Raw genomic sequence first — 16227 nt, 5'->3', positions numbered from 1 at the left:
GGGCGCAGTCCCGAGGGTGGGCGCCGAGCCGAGCCGAGGCAAGCCAAGCCAAACTAAGCTAAGCTAAACTAAGCTAAGCTGAGCTGTCCTGTCCTGTCCTGCGCTGTCCTGCCAGCAGAGATGCTGCGAGTGCGGTGCTTGCGCGGGGGAAGCCGCGGAGCCGAAGCGGCGCATTACATCGGCTCACGGGTTGGTGCCGCCGCGCTGGGGGCTGGTGGGGTTGAGGATGCCCCAGGGGGACGGGGTCCTGTGTGGCCACTTAGTCGGGGCGCTCCGAGTGGTGGCAAGAGGGTGCGGGACGGCTGCGGGCTCCTCTGACTGAGGCTCGCCCAGCATCCACCCGGCTCAGCAGCGCAGAGTTCAGTGACTCCATTCGCCACTGTCAGAGCTGTGCTTCTGTGTCATTACCCTTCTAAACTGAGTGCGTTTTAAAAGGCAAAATGTCCTTTACGCGTCTAGTAGGCTGTGAATAAGTTAGAACGGCTGTAACAAGCTGTGCTTCTGTTAATGCTCCAAATAGGGTATGTTCCTTCGGGATTACAGTGTTAAGGCACTTGTGGGCTGAACCCTCACTTTTTGCCTTTTGTAAGGGAAGTATAATTTTTATTCTTGTTTTTATTTTAAGCTACAAAGAGTCTTTACAGGATGGGTGCAGCGAACTTTCCAGAGCACCCAGGCAGCCACGGCCTCCCAGAACACCTGTGCTGCCGATGACAAGGCTACCAGCCCTGTGCCTAAAGACTGTCTTGTTTGCTCATACAATGAATGGGACCCACTGGAAGAGGTCATTGTGGGAAGAGCTGAAAATGCTTGCGTCCCACCTTTTTCTGTGGAAGTTAAGGTAAGCAATAAAAAAAAATACACTTAAATAGAAAATGATGTGGGTTTTATACATACAATTTGCTTAAGTGTACAAGGTATGATGTTCACTCTTGAGGATTCTTCTTTCAAAGCAGTTGTTTATATCTGTGAAACTTTACAGTATAGCCATGTTGGTGAGGGATGTGCTTTTTCTTTTCACTTTTAACTGAATGAGCTGTTTTAACAGAAGTCACTTATAGAGAGAATCTCTAACATGTGCAATTTGCTCTAGTTATATAGATCCGATGCTATCAAAGTATACACACTAGCTTTTGAGGTAGTAAAACTTTAATTTGGCTTGAAACTAAGTAGGGTTACCACTTTAAAAAAAAAGTGTAATTTTCTACTTAGTCTGAGAAAAATTGAATTCTATAGCTGTGGACTAGTAGGACTACTGTACTAAATAGCTCTGAAGTAGCTCACTGCAACTCCTGTGTGCTACAGCCAGTATTGTGGGGAAATACATACTCTTCTGTTTTTCAAGATTTTTTCTGTGCCTAAAACTGAAACAGCAACCTAAATAAATCTGTGTTTCTGTGCTCTCTGAAATCATATATTTTAAACAGTAACACTCAAACAATGGGCTTGCTTCAGATTTTTGAATACTTTACCTGGACTTCAAAGTTGCTGTATATGTGTGTTACCTGCATTTGTGGGATGCTCTTGATTTTGTTACAGTACAGCACTCTCTCCAGGGAAGCATGTAATCCATGGCTATCACAGCAAAATGAGCTGGGATAATATTTCTGCCAATGGCAAACAAAGATACTGAAAATATATTTAAAGTGCTGGAAATGGTCATCTTGGAGAAGTTTGAGATGTACTAGTGGAGAAGACTTCTCTTAGCTCTTTTTATGTTTCTATTTCTTTTTTTTTTTTTTTTTTAAGAATCTGGGCTATGATTCTGGGCAGAACTGGTTGAAGGAGTGTGAATGAATTTCTGCAGCTTGTTAGTTCTAATGCCCAGACAGCAGAGTAATCATTTGACTTACACTGGGACATTTGAGATGACATCTTGTGCCAGTGAGCACAATGAAAGCTTCATTACTGACTTCATTATGACTTTTATTTACTCCTTGAAAGCTGCAGCTCAGTTACCAATCTCTGGAATCCTCTTTCAGACACTCCAAAGACATTCTATCAGCTTCAGAGAAAGAAGTGAACAAGTGTTAGCATTTCTAATATACGAGTGTATGTATATGCATCTATATAAGACTGACATAATGAATGCACAGGAGGAGTAAGGGAAAAAATGTCTAACTTTTTTACATTGTGACATTCAGTGAAGCAAAATTCTCTTCTTGAGTAGGGGCCAAGGGCTTGCTTTAGTGCCAGAAAAAATAGTTCAAGTGTCTAACTTGCTGAAGTGTGACATGCTATACAGGTTTTACTGCCTCTTGAGCCATAACTACTCACATGAGATCAGAACTTCACTTTCTCATACGTGTGATATCAAAAGCTCAATGAGGAATGTCAAAGGACAGGATTACCTCTGCAATTCCAATACCTTAACCTTAGGGTTAAAGCATGCTTTAGCTTTGCTTCATGTCAACTGCCAAGCCCACAGCAGGTACTGGGAACAGACCATGCCAGCTGAGATGTGGTTTCCTCTAATTTTCTCTACTTTTGTCATAAATTTTGCTGTAGAAACTGCAACAGTAACTTTACCTGGGGGATGTTGCTGAGAAATTCAAACAGTAGTTCGGTCCTTCCTTGACTATTACTATTAATTAACAGATGAATTATTGTTCAAATCTCCACGTGGCTGAAAGATAAGGTGTGTATGTGTGTGTTGCTCCAGTGTAATACTATAGCCAGAAATCCCTGTTCCTGCCCCTGTGAGTAGCAATAGTAGGGTTCATGTGTTTCACATGCCATCTGCCAAGTATACATGAGGGTCACTGGTTATAAAAACTGCAGTTTGAAACTAATGAATTTGATTCTTATAAGGAAAATTTGAAGCTTTGGACCTGAGACACTTTAAAGAATATATCTCAAATCATAAGAGTTTGGTGAATGCTTGTGTTGAGGTTCAGTTTTAAGATTGTATGTAGGTTTATTTACCAAATATTTAAATGCAGGAAGTATGTCTGCATTCAGCATTCTTGTACTTTGAGACATGGTTTTGGTATACACAAATCCTTTTGCTGTGATGTGAGACTGCTGTGCTTGGCATAAGAAGGAGGAAGGAAGGAATTGAATAGAGAGCCCTGCATATCTGATGAATATTAATGAGCTGACACTATTGCATATCCTTTTCAGGGTTTGAAATGGTCTATGTAGGTTATGTAGAGGTAAATACACTATTTGGAAACATGGGGAATCTTAATAAGGAGGTGAACAACTGCATTAATTAGGAAGATGTCCTTTTTTGAAATAGCACTTTAGTGAAAAATCTCACAATTGAGACTTCTGAAGTTTTCTGAAGCAGCTAACACTTAGTGAAGCAGTTGGACTTTATAGCTTTGTACTCAATGCTTTTCAGTATATTCTGTGAATAATGATGCATTTTTGGTGAAGAGGTATTATTAATACAGGTCACTATATCTTGAGTGAGAATATGGGAGTGTGTTTACTACTGAATTAGGCAAAAAGACTTCTGATTTGAATTTCTGTTTCAATGCCCTTAATTTAATAACTGTCATTACTAGTTTTAAGGTACATCTTGATAATGTCAATTATTTTCCACAAAAAAATGTTTAAAATATATAGCAACTCTTGGGAGCAATTCTGTTTCTTATAGACAATCTTTCCTAACAGCATCGCTTAAATTGCTCTCTAAAAAGAGTGAGTTTGTTTCAAATGTTGCTGCAGTGTCTCAGGTACTCTCAGACAGTAGGTTATAAGGTGCATTGAGGAGATCATTTAAAGTTCTTTTCTATGTCCTGGCCATGGTACCTTTTGAAGAGTCTGAACTGACTTGTATGTATATAATCAAAAGGGCCTGAAATCTCAACCCTGATTCGGTATGGAATACATGTCCCAGCCATATACCCTTTTCCCAGATATTCAGAAAGTAGGGAATATGAGTGGTGTTACTCTGTTGTAATTTCAAGATTATGCCATTGTATGGTTTCTCAGGTTTGAAAAAAACCCAGTACTAGAAGACACACATAAGAGAGGAGCTGCACCTCTCGGGGATGATGATATTCACATACATCATGGCTGGCTCTGAAAATAGCTTGCTTCACTTCATAGGACGAATTTATCTCATTAGCAGAACATGTTTCCATAGGAATGCTAAGCACTTCATGTGATCTCCATGTGACTTCTGACCAGCTGGCAAGTTTGAGGTGATCAATTTACCCAAGACCTCACTTATAGAAAAAGAATAAATTCCTTCAGGAGGGATGGGAAGAAGCTTCAGTATTGGAGGAGCAGGATGCCCATTCTGGGGCTCTCTGTGTAAATGTTAAGGTTGAATCTTCTTTCTTCTCTCTCACTTGTGTAACATGAGGGCAAATATCCAGAAATAGTAGAGAACAGAGTGGATAGCCTCGATTGTTAAAGGGGAACAGGCATGCCTTCAGATGAATGGCCCTGCCTGCTCAGGCAGGTTAGCACTGACAGTGCTAACACAAAAGGAACTTTATTGCATGGTTTTTGTTGAGAACATCACTCTCTGGGAGGTATCAGGACTGCAGTGTCAGGAGAGAACCTCATGTTTGGAGGAGCAGGTTCTTCTGCACCCTGTTGCTGTCCTTCCTGCTGCTTGGATGGGATGGACTCTGGTAAAAAGAAGGCCTCACCACTTGCTTACCTGTTCCTGACTCCTGCTGTCATTCCAGAAGGGCTCCTTGCACTTGCATCTCTGCTAACACTGACGTGATAGAGGAACATTGGATACATTGAACAGAAGCAGCATCATTTGTTTTGATTGTATGTCTGGATTTTCTTACCCATGAGAACTAGGACATTATTTTGAAATTTGTTTTTAATTTGAGAAGACTATCACAGGATTTCAGCAGAGGATTTAGGCCTGTAAATGTTGTATTTGCTTTAATCCAACCCTGACAGGTGAATTTAGTATCTTTGGCATCTTCTAGACTGCTGCTGTACCTGAAGTATGGCCCCTTCTAGCCAACAAGGCATGTTACCTGTACTTGGGATGGCTTTAGAATTCCTGATGTCACCATTGTGACAGTACTGAAGGGAGGTTTTAACAAGGCAACTACAGATGTTTGCATTTTGGAGATGAACTCAAGGTTGGTTTAATATGAAAACATATCTGTAAGGCCTTATTTAATAGCAGAGTCTATAGTGTTTGCCATGCTTGGTGTGTTTGTACAGGTGTGCTGTGATAAGGACCAAATCTTTCATGGCCACTTGGCAATACTAGTCACTAAATACTAACTGAAGTGTAACGTAGTCTCTTGGTTTTCATCTGTGGTTTAATAATAAGGCTTTCTGTAGGGATATGGCCAAAGAGAGGAAGAAATATTTATTACACTATTTAGAATAGTTTTCCTATCAATAGAAACAAGTAGCTTAACTTACTGATCCATCTGTATCCAAAAATAGAGGAAATGGATGAGGAAATGAAATGTCCTGAAAATCCTGTCTAAAAGTCAGACTAAACTTGCAGGTGGAAATCAAATGTGTACTCACTTCTTTATATTCCAGAATGGCTTTCCCTTTTTTCCTGCTGTTCCTCAGAGGACTTTTTTTCTTGGGCATCATGCTGCATGTGCAGTCCATTAGCAGCATTGAAGCAATCTGCTGGTTCAATGAGCCTGCTCAGCACACACAGCTCATACTTTATCACTGTATATAAGTATTTGTGAACACATCAGCCCCTCCAACTAGTCTGACACCTGCACTTACATAAGTTTAGTGACTGGACACAACTACACAGTGAAACCTTGCTGATGGTGTGTATAAGTAGAAAAATAGAAGTTGCAAAGATAAAAAATAAAGATGGCAGAGGGCTAGGATAAGGATTCTCAACCAGGCAATAATTGAGAATTTATGAAATATTGACACTTCTCCTTTCCTTTTTTTTTTTTTCCCCTGCCCCCTCCTCTCCTATTTATTTAAAAGAATCAGCAGGACATGAACAATTCTTAGGAATTCTTCAAAATATTGCAAGAATCGGATGTGAGGCACACTCCAACATGTTAGGGTCAAGAGCAAGAAAATTTGAACAGTAAGAATTGTGTCTTGGGCACCTATTTCACTCCAAAATAACTGATGCTTATTCTTTGTCACTTACATGTCCTTTTGTTTTAGGCCAACACGTATGAGAAGTATTGGGGATTTTATCAGAAATTTGGAGGCCAGAGTTTCCCCAAAGACCATTTAAAAAAAGCTATTGCTGAAATTGAAGAGATGTGCAATATTTTGAAAGGAGAAGGTGTTACTGTCAAGAGGCCTGATCCAATTGACTGGTCTGTGAAGTATAAAACACCTGATTTTGAGTCTACAGGTAAATATTCTTCCATTCTTGAAGGTCTTATCTGTTTAGCCCTTGCCTGAGACATTTTGGTTGTCATGTAGTCTGCCTTCTTGCTAGGAACAGGATTGTTGCCAGCATTAAGTGAGGTCAGCGATGGCTTTGTGTAGCTATGACTTGAAAGATCTGCAGGGATGGAGATTCTGCCTCCTGGTTTGCTGACGTGCTTCAGTGCTGCACGGATTTCCAGATGACAGAAGTTTGCCTGATAACTAACCTGAACTCCCCCACCAGCATCTGTTGCCAGATTCCCTTTCTATGTTGTCACTGCCACTGCCAAGAAGTGTTCATCTGTCATGTTTAATGGCCCTCAAAGTAGCTGTAAACTGTTACTGCTTTGTCCCCTACTTGCCACATGACAGGTCAAATGCTATCAGGCCTCCAGCTGTCAGGACAGCTCTTCATTGGATCCTAGGGTTGGATCCATCTTAAACTATAGAGGCCAAAATAGTTGGAGGCAACAGTTTTTTTTCAGGGACATCCTTGCTAGTATCAAGGAAATCTGAATGTCTCTTTACCTACTGTCCACGTTCCTCCATGTGTAGCACCATATGGCTTTTATTGTCTGCAGTGAGAGTCTGCACACTGGCTCATACTCAGCTTTCCAAGTGTAGTCCTCAGGCTCCTTTTACGTCAAATGTGTTGTTAAGTTGTTCTAGGGGAATTAAAATTAATTAGGGAACAGATAATGTTAATGAAAAGTGTAATGGGAGTACTTCCTGCACAGGTTCTGTGTTCCATCAAATTCCTCTTCGGTACTACTACTTTTTAAAACGATTGTATATAAAGAAATGATGTTCACTTGGAAAATTTGCTACCCATCATCACCTTTTAAAGTCATCTGGGTAAATCATAAGCATTTGTCTAGTTAATTTTCATTAACCAAATTATACAGTGGAAGCTTGATGGTGGATGGCTTTCTTCTGGCTGTGAATTTGTTGTGAGTGAGGCTTTGTGGCAAAAGTTGCATATATTTTGAACAAAAAACCATCACTTTGAAAAATTACTGAAGAATGTAAGCACCCAATATTATGTGCTGGTTTCCTGACTTTGCTAATGATGATTTTTGCCATAGAAGTAGAAGTAATGGTAAAAAGGAGGGTAAAAAATTAATAAGCTGAAAGAGCTGAGAAAAGCATAATTTTCTCATAAGTTAATGGCCATTTCCCTTTCAGGTATGTATGCTGCCATGCCAAGAGACATCCTGTTAGTGGTGGGAAATGAAATTATTGAAGCACCAATGGCTTGGCGTGCTCGGTTCTTTGAGTACAGGGCATACAGACGACTAATCAAAGATTATTTCAACAGTGGTGCTAAGTGGACAACTGCCCCTAAACCCACAATGGCAGATGAACTCTATGATCAGGTACTGCTCTAATTTTCCTTTAGAATTTCAGTTCTCATTACACAGAATTTTGTTGATAATTTCAACCTGAGGTTTCACAATACTGGAGGAGGGGAATGGTACAACTCTGGAGATTTGTGGGTTTTTTCTAGTGTTTGCAAACATGCTGTAGCCTTTCCAGCTGAAACTAAGTGTGTGCAGTTAGGGAATAAGGAACAGGAAGTTGTGTCTATTGAATTCTTCTGCTTTGAATTGTTTTGGTTACGGGCTGTAACTGAGCATTACTAAGGAGGAAGGAATGCTAAAAACACATCACAGAGACTACTTTAAAGAATTAAGATTCCCTGAGAATGTCCATATATCCTGAGTGCAGGAAAGTGGTTAAAATACATATTTTGTCACAGGAAAAACCCAATTCATAATACTTGTTTTGCATAATGATGAGTATTTTGAAAGTTACATAAAAGAAATAGTGGAGGATCTAAACTGTGAGTATTTACCATCAACATTTTTAAGTGAATAGTATCTTAATCTTTCTAATAATTTTTACTTGGACAATTTTTGGTAGTTTCCTATAGGTCCCCAAATGCATTGGAACCTTAGTAATAGCATTTACAATAAATGTAGTAAACTAGTTGTGGAATGATTATGACTTTCTGGGAACAGTGACATCAATAATACAAAGAAGTCTTTGTTAAAAAAAAAAAGTACCTTAGAGTAATCTGTTAGAATTAGAAAACTTCCAGAGCCTGTTCTAAAGCACAGAAACCAATTAGTTGGGATTTTTTATTTGTGCTGGGTTTTACACTCCACTTGTTCTTAATTGCCTTGTTTCATTTTAAAAATATTTGAAGTAATGAAGATCTACCTTCTAGTTTGACGTACTGTTCCATTTTAAAAATGTGGAAAAGCGGGGAGCCCACTTTGTTTAGGAATGGCTTGCCCACTTTTATTAGGAATAGCAATACTAGTATTGCTGTCCCTGTGCAGTGATGTCTTGGAGCGATAGTTAAACTCCACTGGTAATGAACACTTCAGATCCAGAAGCCAGAATATTATCAAGACAGGGGTTCTGAAGAGCAATTAATTTCTTGGTATAACTATTGTCTCTTATCAGCTGGTCTTGAATGTGCTTAAAACCTTTCCCTTACACATCCACATTTAGGTTTTCTTTTTTATTCTATAACAAGTAAATAAAAACACCTCCAAGGAACATACTAGCTATCAATATTAACATATTTTCTTAATTTCAAAATACTCTTCAGTAGCAAATAATTTAAAAACTTTCCCTTAACCTCTCCAACCTCAAGTTGTTATTGCTTTTTTCTACAACTAGAATTATCCAATCCACTCTGTTGAAGACAGGCATAAACTGGCTGCTCAGGGAAAATTTGTAACTACTGAATTTGAGCCATGCTTTGATGCCGCTGACTTCATTAGAGCTGGAAGAGATATCTTTGTACAAAGGAGCCAGGTAAACAAAGCTTTCTTTCAATGGTTTTGCTATCTGTCTTAATGATTGATACTTTGTATCTTTTTAAATTCCCGAGCAGCATTCAAATAAGAGTGCTGACAGAAGAAATTGCTATTCATAGAATGTTTGATATATGGGGTAAGACTGTTTTCCAGCTAAGGGGTTAGCTAAAGGCACAAACTTCTCTATTATTTTGGCTTTGAATATTTGATTAAATAAAACCTTAGACAAACTAAACTTGGATGCAGCTTATAGTCTAGCCCAGTGGGAGTGAAACTTCCAGTGAAACTTCCTTTGTCCTGTTTTCAGGTTACAAACTATATGGGTATTGAATGGATGAGGCGACATCTTGCACCAGACTACAGAGTGCATATAATATCCTTTAAGGATCCTAACCCTATGCACATTGATGCCACTTTTAACATCATTGGACCTGGTCTTGTGCTCTCTAACCCAGACCGTCCCTGCCACCAGGTAAGACTATAGAAGAGGAGAAAGTGTTCAAAAAGGACTCAACTGGATTAGTTCCCTCCTGGGTAATTACTCTTCCACACGTTTTATATACACTTGAATAATATTAAATTATTGAATTTAAATAGAACCCAGGTAGTTGTTCAGGAACTTATAGATGTATTTGGATCTTGACTCCAGAACTTTCTCAGCAGTGCAATGACCATTGTTCTTCCTCAGTTTTCTGCTGCAGCTCTTTGTGCTTTCTTAGTGTGAATGTAAATGGATGTGCTGTGTGTTTCTTTCTCTGTCCATGGTTAAATATGATGGCAGTAATCCAGTTTGTAATAATGTATCAAAGCAAGTCCCTAAAATATACTACTACTTCTCTGAACACTTTCATTACTTAAATACTTTAATTGAATCCAAGGAGAAAATGAGGGTTTCTGCTACTCAGAGTGATCTCCCTTCTCATTCCTATTTTGGAAGCCTCTCCTTTAGTGTTGTTTGAACCAATGGCAGAAAGCTGGTAGTGGCTCAGGCATTCAGCTTTGAATAACTGAGCAAGAAATACATCCTGCAGAGTAGGAAAAAGGAGAGACATGTAAAACCTGCTACAACACTTTGAGAAAAAGCTACTATTGCTGAAGAGCACAATCAGAAGAGAAAGGCTTCCAGAGAGTAAGAGCTCATCTCTGGTACAGTCATGTTACCTGTACAGCAGTGCTGGAGGATTTTTGGGAGGATCCCCATGACTTCAGGAGCTGTACAACCACATGGGAATAGCTGAGCTGATCCTGGGTCGGTGGGATAGAGCTGTGTGCCACAGAGATTACGGAGCCACGTGCATAGCTCTTGGAAGCAGTCTCTTCTCAGCAAGTGGTTTCAATGCAAATGGTCTAATTGAATTACTGCCTCTTTTAATATCCATTCTGAGAATATAATTTTTAAAACAATAATAGTTTTTTTCCTCTCCTTTTCCTTTCCATTGCTTTTTTTTTTTGTAATCTTACTTGCAAGAGGAGGTTCTTGGCCTTCCTGTGTTAAACCCACGTGCTGGGACTTTTTTCACAGAAAATGGCTGTCTATGCAGATAGAAAAGATAGATGCAGCTTGCTTTCATAAAAACTGACTTGGCAGTTCTGGATGACCAGGAAGCGGTGGTGGGGGTGTGTGTGAATGGTGTGGATGAAAGGGAGCTTTTCTTGAATGGTGCGGATGAAAGGGAGCTTTTCTTTAAAATCCTTGCGGGCCAGGCTGGTTATTGAGTGTTTGGGATCAGAGCTCCGCCTCGTGGTAACACTTGAATGAAGAGCTCTTCCAAGTATTCAGACAGTGAAGTTGAAAAGTCAATTCTCCTTAGCCAAATTATCCTCCTCTTATTTTTAACTTAATTGTGTAGTTCTTAGAGACACGAATTATTACTTAGGATGCCTTTACATTGTTCCCTTTGTTAAATAAACTGCATATTAAGTTTCTTATGAAGCATGATGGAAAGGTTTTTTCATGTGTTATTTCTGATGGGCTTTATAAATGCCAGTGTGATTCATATCAATGGATTTTACAATCATATGGGAAGAAATTATACTGAAGATAAAGATTTTAATATGTTTGTGCTGTTACTAATATATTTACTTAACAGGCTCCAAACTGCATGTGCTACTTTTGTCTTTAACATATATTAGTATACCTAGCATATATAAACCCAGTAGAAATAAATGCTATTGGTATGGAAAGTTTAAAAAGGCTTTAAAAAGGTGCTTGTATGAAAACCGGGTTTGTAGATGGAACTTGAATGAGGGCAAGAATAGTGAACTGAGCGAAGGGGATGTCATGCATATTGAAATAGCCTGAGGAAATGACATAAGTTGGAGGACATAATACTCTAAATACACTCTTGAGAATGTAATTAAATTGCTCTTTCAGATTGAGCTCTTCAAGAAAGCTGGCTGGACTGTGATCCAACCTCCAGTGCCACTCATCCCAGATGGTATATTCACTTTTCTATGGATTCCAAGAGTGTTCTGAAAAGTATTAATATGGGGCAACATTGGTACATACAAAGTTGATTCTCATGTGTTTAGATCACCCACTGTGGATGTCTTCTAAATGGCTCTCCATGAATGTCCTGATGCTGGATGAGAAACGTGTGATGGTGGATGCCAATGAGACATCGACTCAGAAGATGTTTGAAAAGCTAGGTATGTCCTAACGTACTTGTACATATACCTAAAGTAAAATGATCATGATACCAGCTATGCACATCAGGGTAAATGGAGGTTTCACTTAAAATAGTCAAAGCAGCCAGCACTGGAAAAGGTATTCAAACTTTTGGGTTAGTAAGTAAGAATCATTCAGTGATTTTTCTCCTGGATACTTCAGTCATATGAATATGGGCTGCTTTTGCCCCCTATCACTTCCAGCAAATCAAGGTATGAGTAGCAACTGAAGTTATTGCTAGCAAGCTTTTGAATGAGCTTTTTTAATGTAAACTGTCTGCTCAGTTTAGGGTCAAAATCTGTCTTGGAGAGGTTGAGTGCACATATTGCTCAGTGATGTTGAGCTTACTATCCCTTACTGCCAAAATGCTTTCAGATTTTTCTAGTTTCAAACTCATTGTACTTTAAACTGTCAACACCACTTAACCCAGGTATTTCTGCTCATTTATGGAGAATCTCAGTCCTGTGAGATGTAACCTCATGATGGCATGGAATTCCTTTAGATATGCAGTGACAGGAGAAATGTTATTGGACATAAAATCTCTAAGTCCTATTATGCACAGCTCACTGCAAGGACAAATAATATGGACTTAAAAGTCTGTGCTCATGCAGTTAATTTGACTGCTTCCATGGTGCTGGGAGCAAAGATGTAGGTAGTTCTACTTGTGGCTCATAGTTGGTTAGTAAGAGAGTAGCCAGATTGCTTGATGCTACAGCTGACTATTGCTGAAGGATAAGTATGTGGTGATGCAAAAGTTGATGGGGTAGAATGAAGACTTGTGGGTAGATGAGAAGTCGGGGGAAGTAAGAGATCATTGTAGAGTAAAAGATAATACTTCCCAGTAGCAGAAGACTCTTTAAAAGGGAGAAAATTTATGGGAAGGAGAAAATGATCCAAAGGTGGAAGATAGCAACTGTGAACCTAGAACAAGGTTTAGTGCCATGGGTGTGAGTGCCCTTATTGAAGCTTCCTTAAATCTGAGATGATTGCAGGTGAGAACCATGCTATTCAATGCTTTAAGGTGCTTTTAAAGACTGACTATACACCCTTTAGTGAATCACTTAACTTCTCAGTCTTAGATGGCTTTAATTTGCTACATGACCAAGGAGTTGAGGATTTATAAATGCTTGAAAGTACTTTAAAAATGAGGCAACTAATGCTAATCATAGCTTATCTTTTGCACTTGAACTTCACAGTCTGTGTAAGTTCTAAATAAACTCCAGCAGTCAGTAAGTTCCTAGGACTGAGATGGGTCTACTGAGAAAAAACTATTGCTGGTCTGGGTGATAGATTCTACTGAGCTGATCCTGAAAGTACCAAGAAGCAAAAAGGCAAACTTTGCAACAGAGAAGTCTTCTGATCCTAGTCTAGCTGTCAGGGCTTTGTGTAAGCTGAGCCACAGCTGAAACATCAGATCTGAAAAGAAGTGGGAGGAAGCTTAACCTAGGTACTAAGTGTAAGAGTCTCTTTTTGCTTTCAGAGAAAGAGGGACTCAGAACTATCTACTTTGAATACATCTGTCCTTGAAAGGCACTTGAAAGAGCACATTCAGTGTCTGAGCCATAAATACACAGATTTATGCAAATGTGCCCATATCATATATTGTAGCAGAATTTCAGCTAATTCTTCACACACTGCACAAACTGAATTTATCTTTATATTACTGGCACATCATAACACATCAAACACTGGCTGTGCTCCAGGCACTGTATACACCTAAGGGTATTGCTGGAATAAAGAAGCCAGCTATGTTCCTAGTTTGTTCTCTGCCTAGAATTTGGGAAAATAAATTCTTAACAAACAAGTAGGAAATACCTTCCCTACTTACCATATGATCTGATAAACTATTATCTACTGTTCCAATCAGAGCTCACCACATGAATTTGAGGTTTTAATTTTCAAGTATGCACTGTATGTTTCTTTCAGGCATTTCCACAATTAAAGTGAATATTCGCCACGCCAATTCCCTGGGAGGTGGTTTCCACTGCTGGACCTGTGACATCCGCCGCCGTGGGACCCTGCAGTCTTATTTTGACTAGTTAGGAACCAAATAGGTAGCAATGGTTCAGCTTCTAAAATAGGCATAGAAAATGAACAAATCAATGTCACTTCTGCTAAAATGACTGCATGAGCTCTAGTGCTTGATCAGTGGTGTCCTCACAGTGGTCTGGTAAATGTTTCATTCTTAAATACCCTTCACTTTCAGCAGGATAATTGAAACTACTTCCATCAGCAATACAGGTTTTCTGGCTGCCTTTTTGAAAGACATCCTTCATCTCTGAAGCCTTTTCACGTTGGCTTTGAATGTAAAAGCTTGACAAAACAGCTAAAAGGCCTTGTTAGAATAGCTTGGCCACTAATATTGGATATCTACCTCTATCTAGTTACTCTATCAAATAGGCAGCTTGAAATGTGAAACTTGAGTAAACTTTCCTTATTCCTTTTAATCACTTTTTTTCCTAATATATTCATGTCTCATGAAGTTAAAACAGATGCAACTGTATAGATCTCTTATGGAACCAAGTAATTTTATAATGTTTTTCATGTTGAGCCATACAGATATTTACAGAGAGTTTCCAGTATGATCTAACTTCTAAGACATGTTCACTTCCCATGTACTTCTGCATTTTCTTCTGATGCATGTCATGCACCTGAATACTTTTTTATATTGCTTTTTGTATTGCTGAATTTGGGTTTTATTTAACTTTTATTCTGCTTGTACAGGTTTCACACTGAGTTGTTTACATAACTTAAAAAAAGGCACAAAACAAAACCCCAAGGACTAGCCCTCCTAACCTTAAACTTCTGACACCTTACAACCCTGTCTTCCTTCAGCTGTACCAGATACAGAAAGATGTATCAAAACATGCCAGATGCCATGAAGGAATTTGAGTACTGATTACTGACTATGTACTTTTTATGCTAATAAAGTTTTTTGCATTCTCAGTTTGTTTTTCTGAAAATGACTAAGTATGAAATGTCTGGATGGAGACAAAATACACACGTAACAGACACTTGTACAATGCAGAAAACCTTTGTAGTGTGTGGTTCATATGGTATGTTTCTACTTCTGTTTTTCACATAAGTATGACTGGTGGGGGAAAGTAACACTAATAGATGTTTCTTAAGAGAATGTGGAGGAAACTACTTTTACAATGCAGTGCACCTTGACAGAAAAGGTGTCAGGTATGACATGCTCACGTATAAGCTGTATGTCCATATTTTAGAGTTGGGTAGGGCTAAACTGGTCGAATATCAACAATCTAGAATGCTTTGAGACATGCCACATTGGAAGATCTAATTAGGCAGCTGCCAGCACTTGACCAGGATAGAGATGGTCCCTCTTTTCTCTCTAAAATCAAGGCTCTTTGGACAACGGGAATTCATCTGAGTCTTCCTGTAACCAGGATATGTTTTCCAATATTGGCACTGGAGCTGGACAGCTGCATTAGAGCAGTACACAGAGCAGGTCCTCTTTCCCATTGTTCTGCAAGCTGAAGTGCCCAAATCATGTCTGTGTCTCTCTGATATCACCAGGTATGACTAAAACCGTTAGAAACTGGCCAAGTGTGGATTAGTAACCAGACACATGTACCCTGGATGCCTCCAGGACTAAGGAGACTATATTTGCATACAATGTTATAGAAGAAACTCTGACTTTATAAACATTTCAGCCTTTCCCCATCTGTTTTGTTTATCCCTTATCAAATGCTCTTTTATTAAAATCTGAAACTACGCACACAGTAGCAAGACTTTCTGCTTTGATACCACCACTGCTTCTGAAGATTTTTTTTTTTTTTGCTGTCAGTAATACAAGTTCTTTTACCTAATCCATGAATGCTTTGACTGATTTGGGAATAGACTTGTCTTTTAAGTCATCTTTCCTTCAACAAGAAATTCCGGGGAGTTGTTCCATATGAGCTTTCTGTTCAACAGTAGTGCCAGAATACAAATTGTAGAGACACACTACCAGGAATGCACTGACAGGAGGAGGCATTACTACCATTGTTTTGAGACAGAGGACAATCTGGTGACGTGAATATTTTCAAGACTTTTTCAGACCTGACTTCTTCACTGACCATAAATCAGTAAGTCAGTCAGTCCATTTCCGTGTTACATTGCAAGAGAACTATGCTTGGGTACTCCATAAGGTACAGCAATGGTTAAACAGTAAGTGCCTGGGAACTGCTCCAGCCTACAGAAGCAAGGATTATTTGGGAACCCTGTGGGATTCTGTCTAAGCCTCCTGCAGCACAAGTCCAGGGAGGACAAAGTTTGTATCTCTGCTGGAACAGCAATATTTTCCCACCAGTACAGGGACCATAAGACTATTCACAGGTATGTTTACAAATGTCCCTGGGGTGGATATGCATGTCTGTATTGCCAAATGTAAAATTGCCCTGTCTCACATTTTCTTCTGTTCTA

At 39.2% G+C, this 16227-nt stretch overlaps 1 protein-coding gene across 1 annotated transcript; it reads left to right on the top strand.

The window, feature by feature from the left end:
- Positions 1-12: 12 nt before the first annotated feature.
- GATM (glycine amidinotransferase) lies at positions 13-14748 on the top strand. The gene is made up of 9 exons (XM_017804989.1): positions 13-189; positions 626-841; positions 6091-6286; positions 7489-7679; positions 8995-9132; positions 9442-9606; positions 11509-11572; positions 11667-11783; positions 13729-14748. Exons 1-9 carry the CDS (start codon positions 121-123, stop codon positions 13839-13841), a joined length of 1269 nt encoding a protein of 422 aa, XP_017660478.1. The 5' UTR covers positions 13-120; the 3' UTR covers positions 13842-14748.
- Positions 14749-16227: the final 1479 nt, after the last annotated feature.

Source organism: Lepidothrix coronata, unplaced genomic scaffold, assembly GCF_001604755.1.
Source record: "Lepidothrix coronata isolate B3197 unplaced genomic scaffold, Lepidothrix_coronata-1.0 Scaffold11, whole genome shotgun sequence".
Taxonomy (NCBI): Eukaryota; Metazoa; Chordata; class Aves; order Passeriformes; family Pipridae; genus Lepidothrix; species Lepidothrix coronata.
Note: the sequence above shows the minus strand (reverse complement) of the source record. Positions and strands in the feature narration are given on the sequence as shown.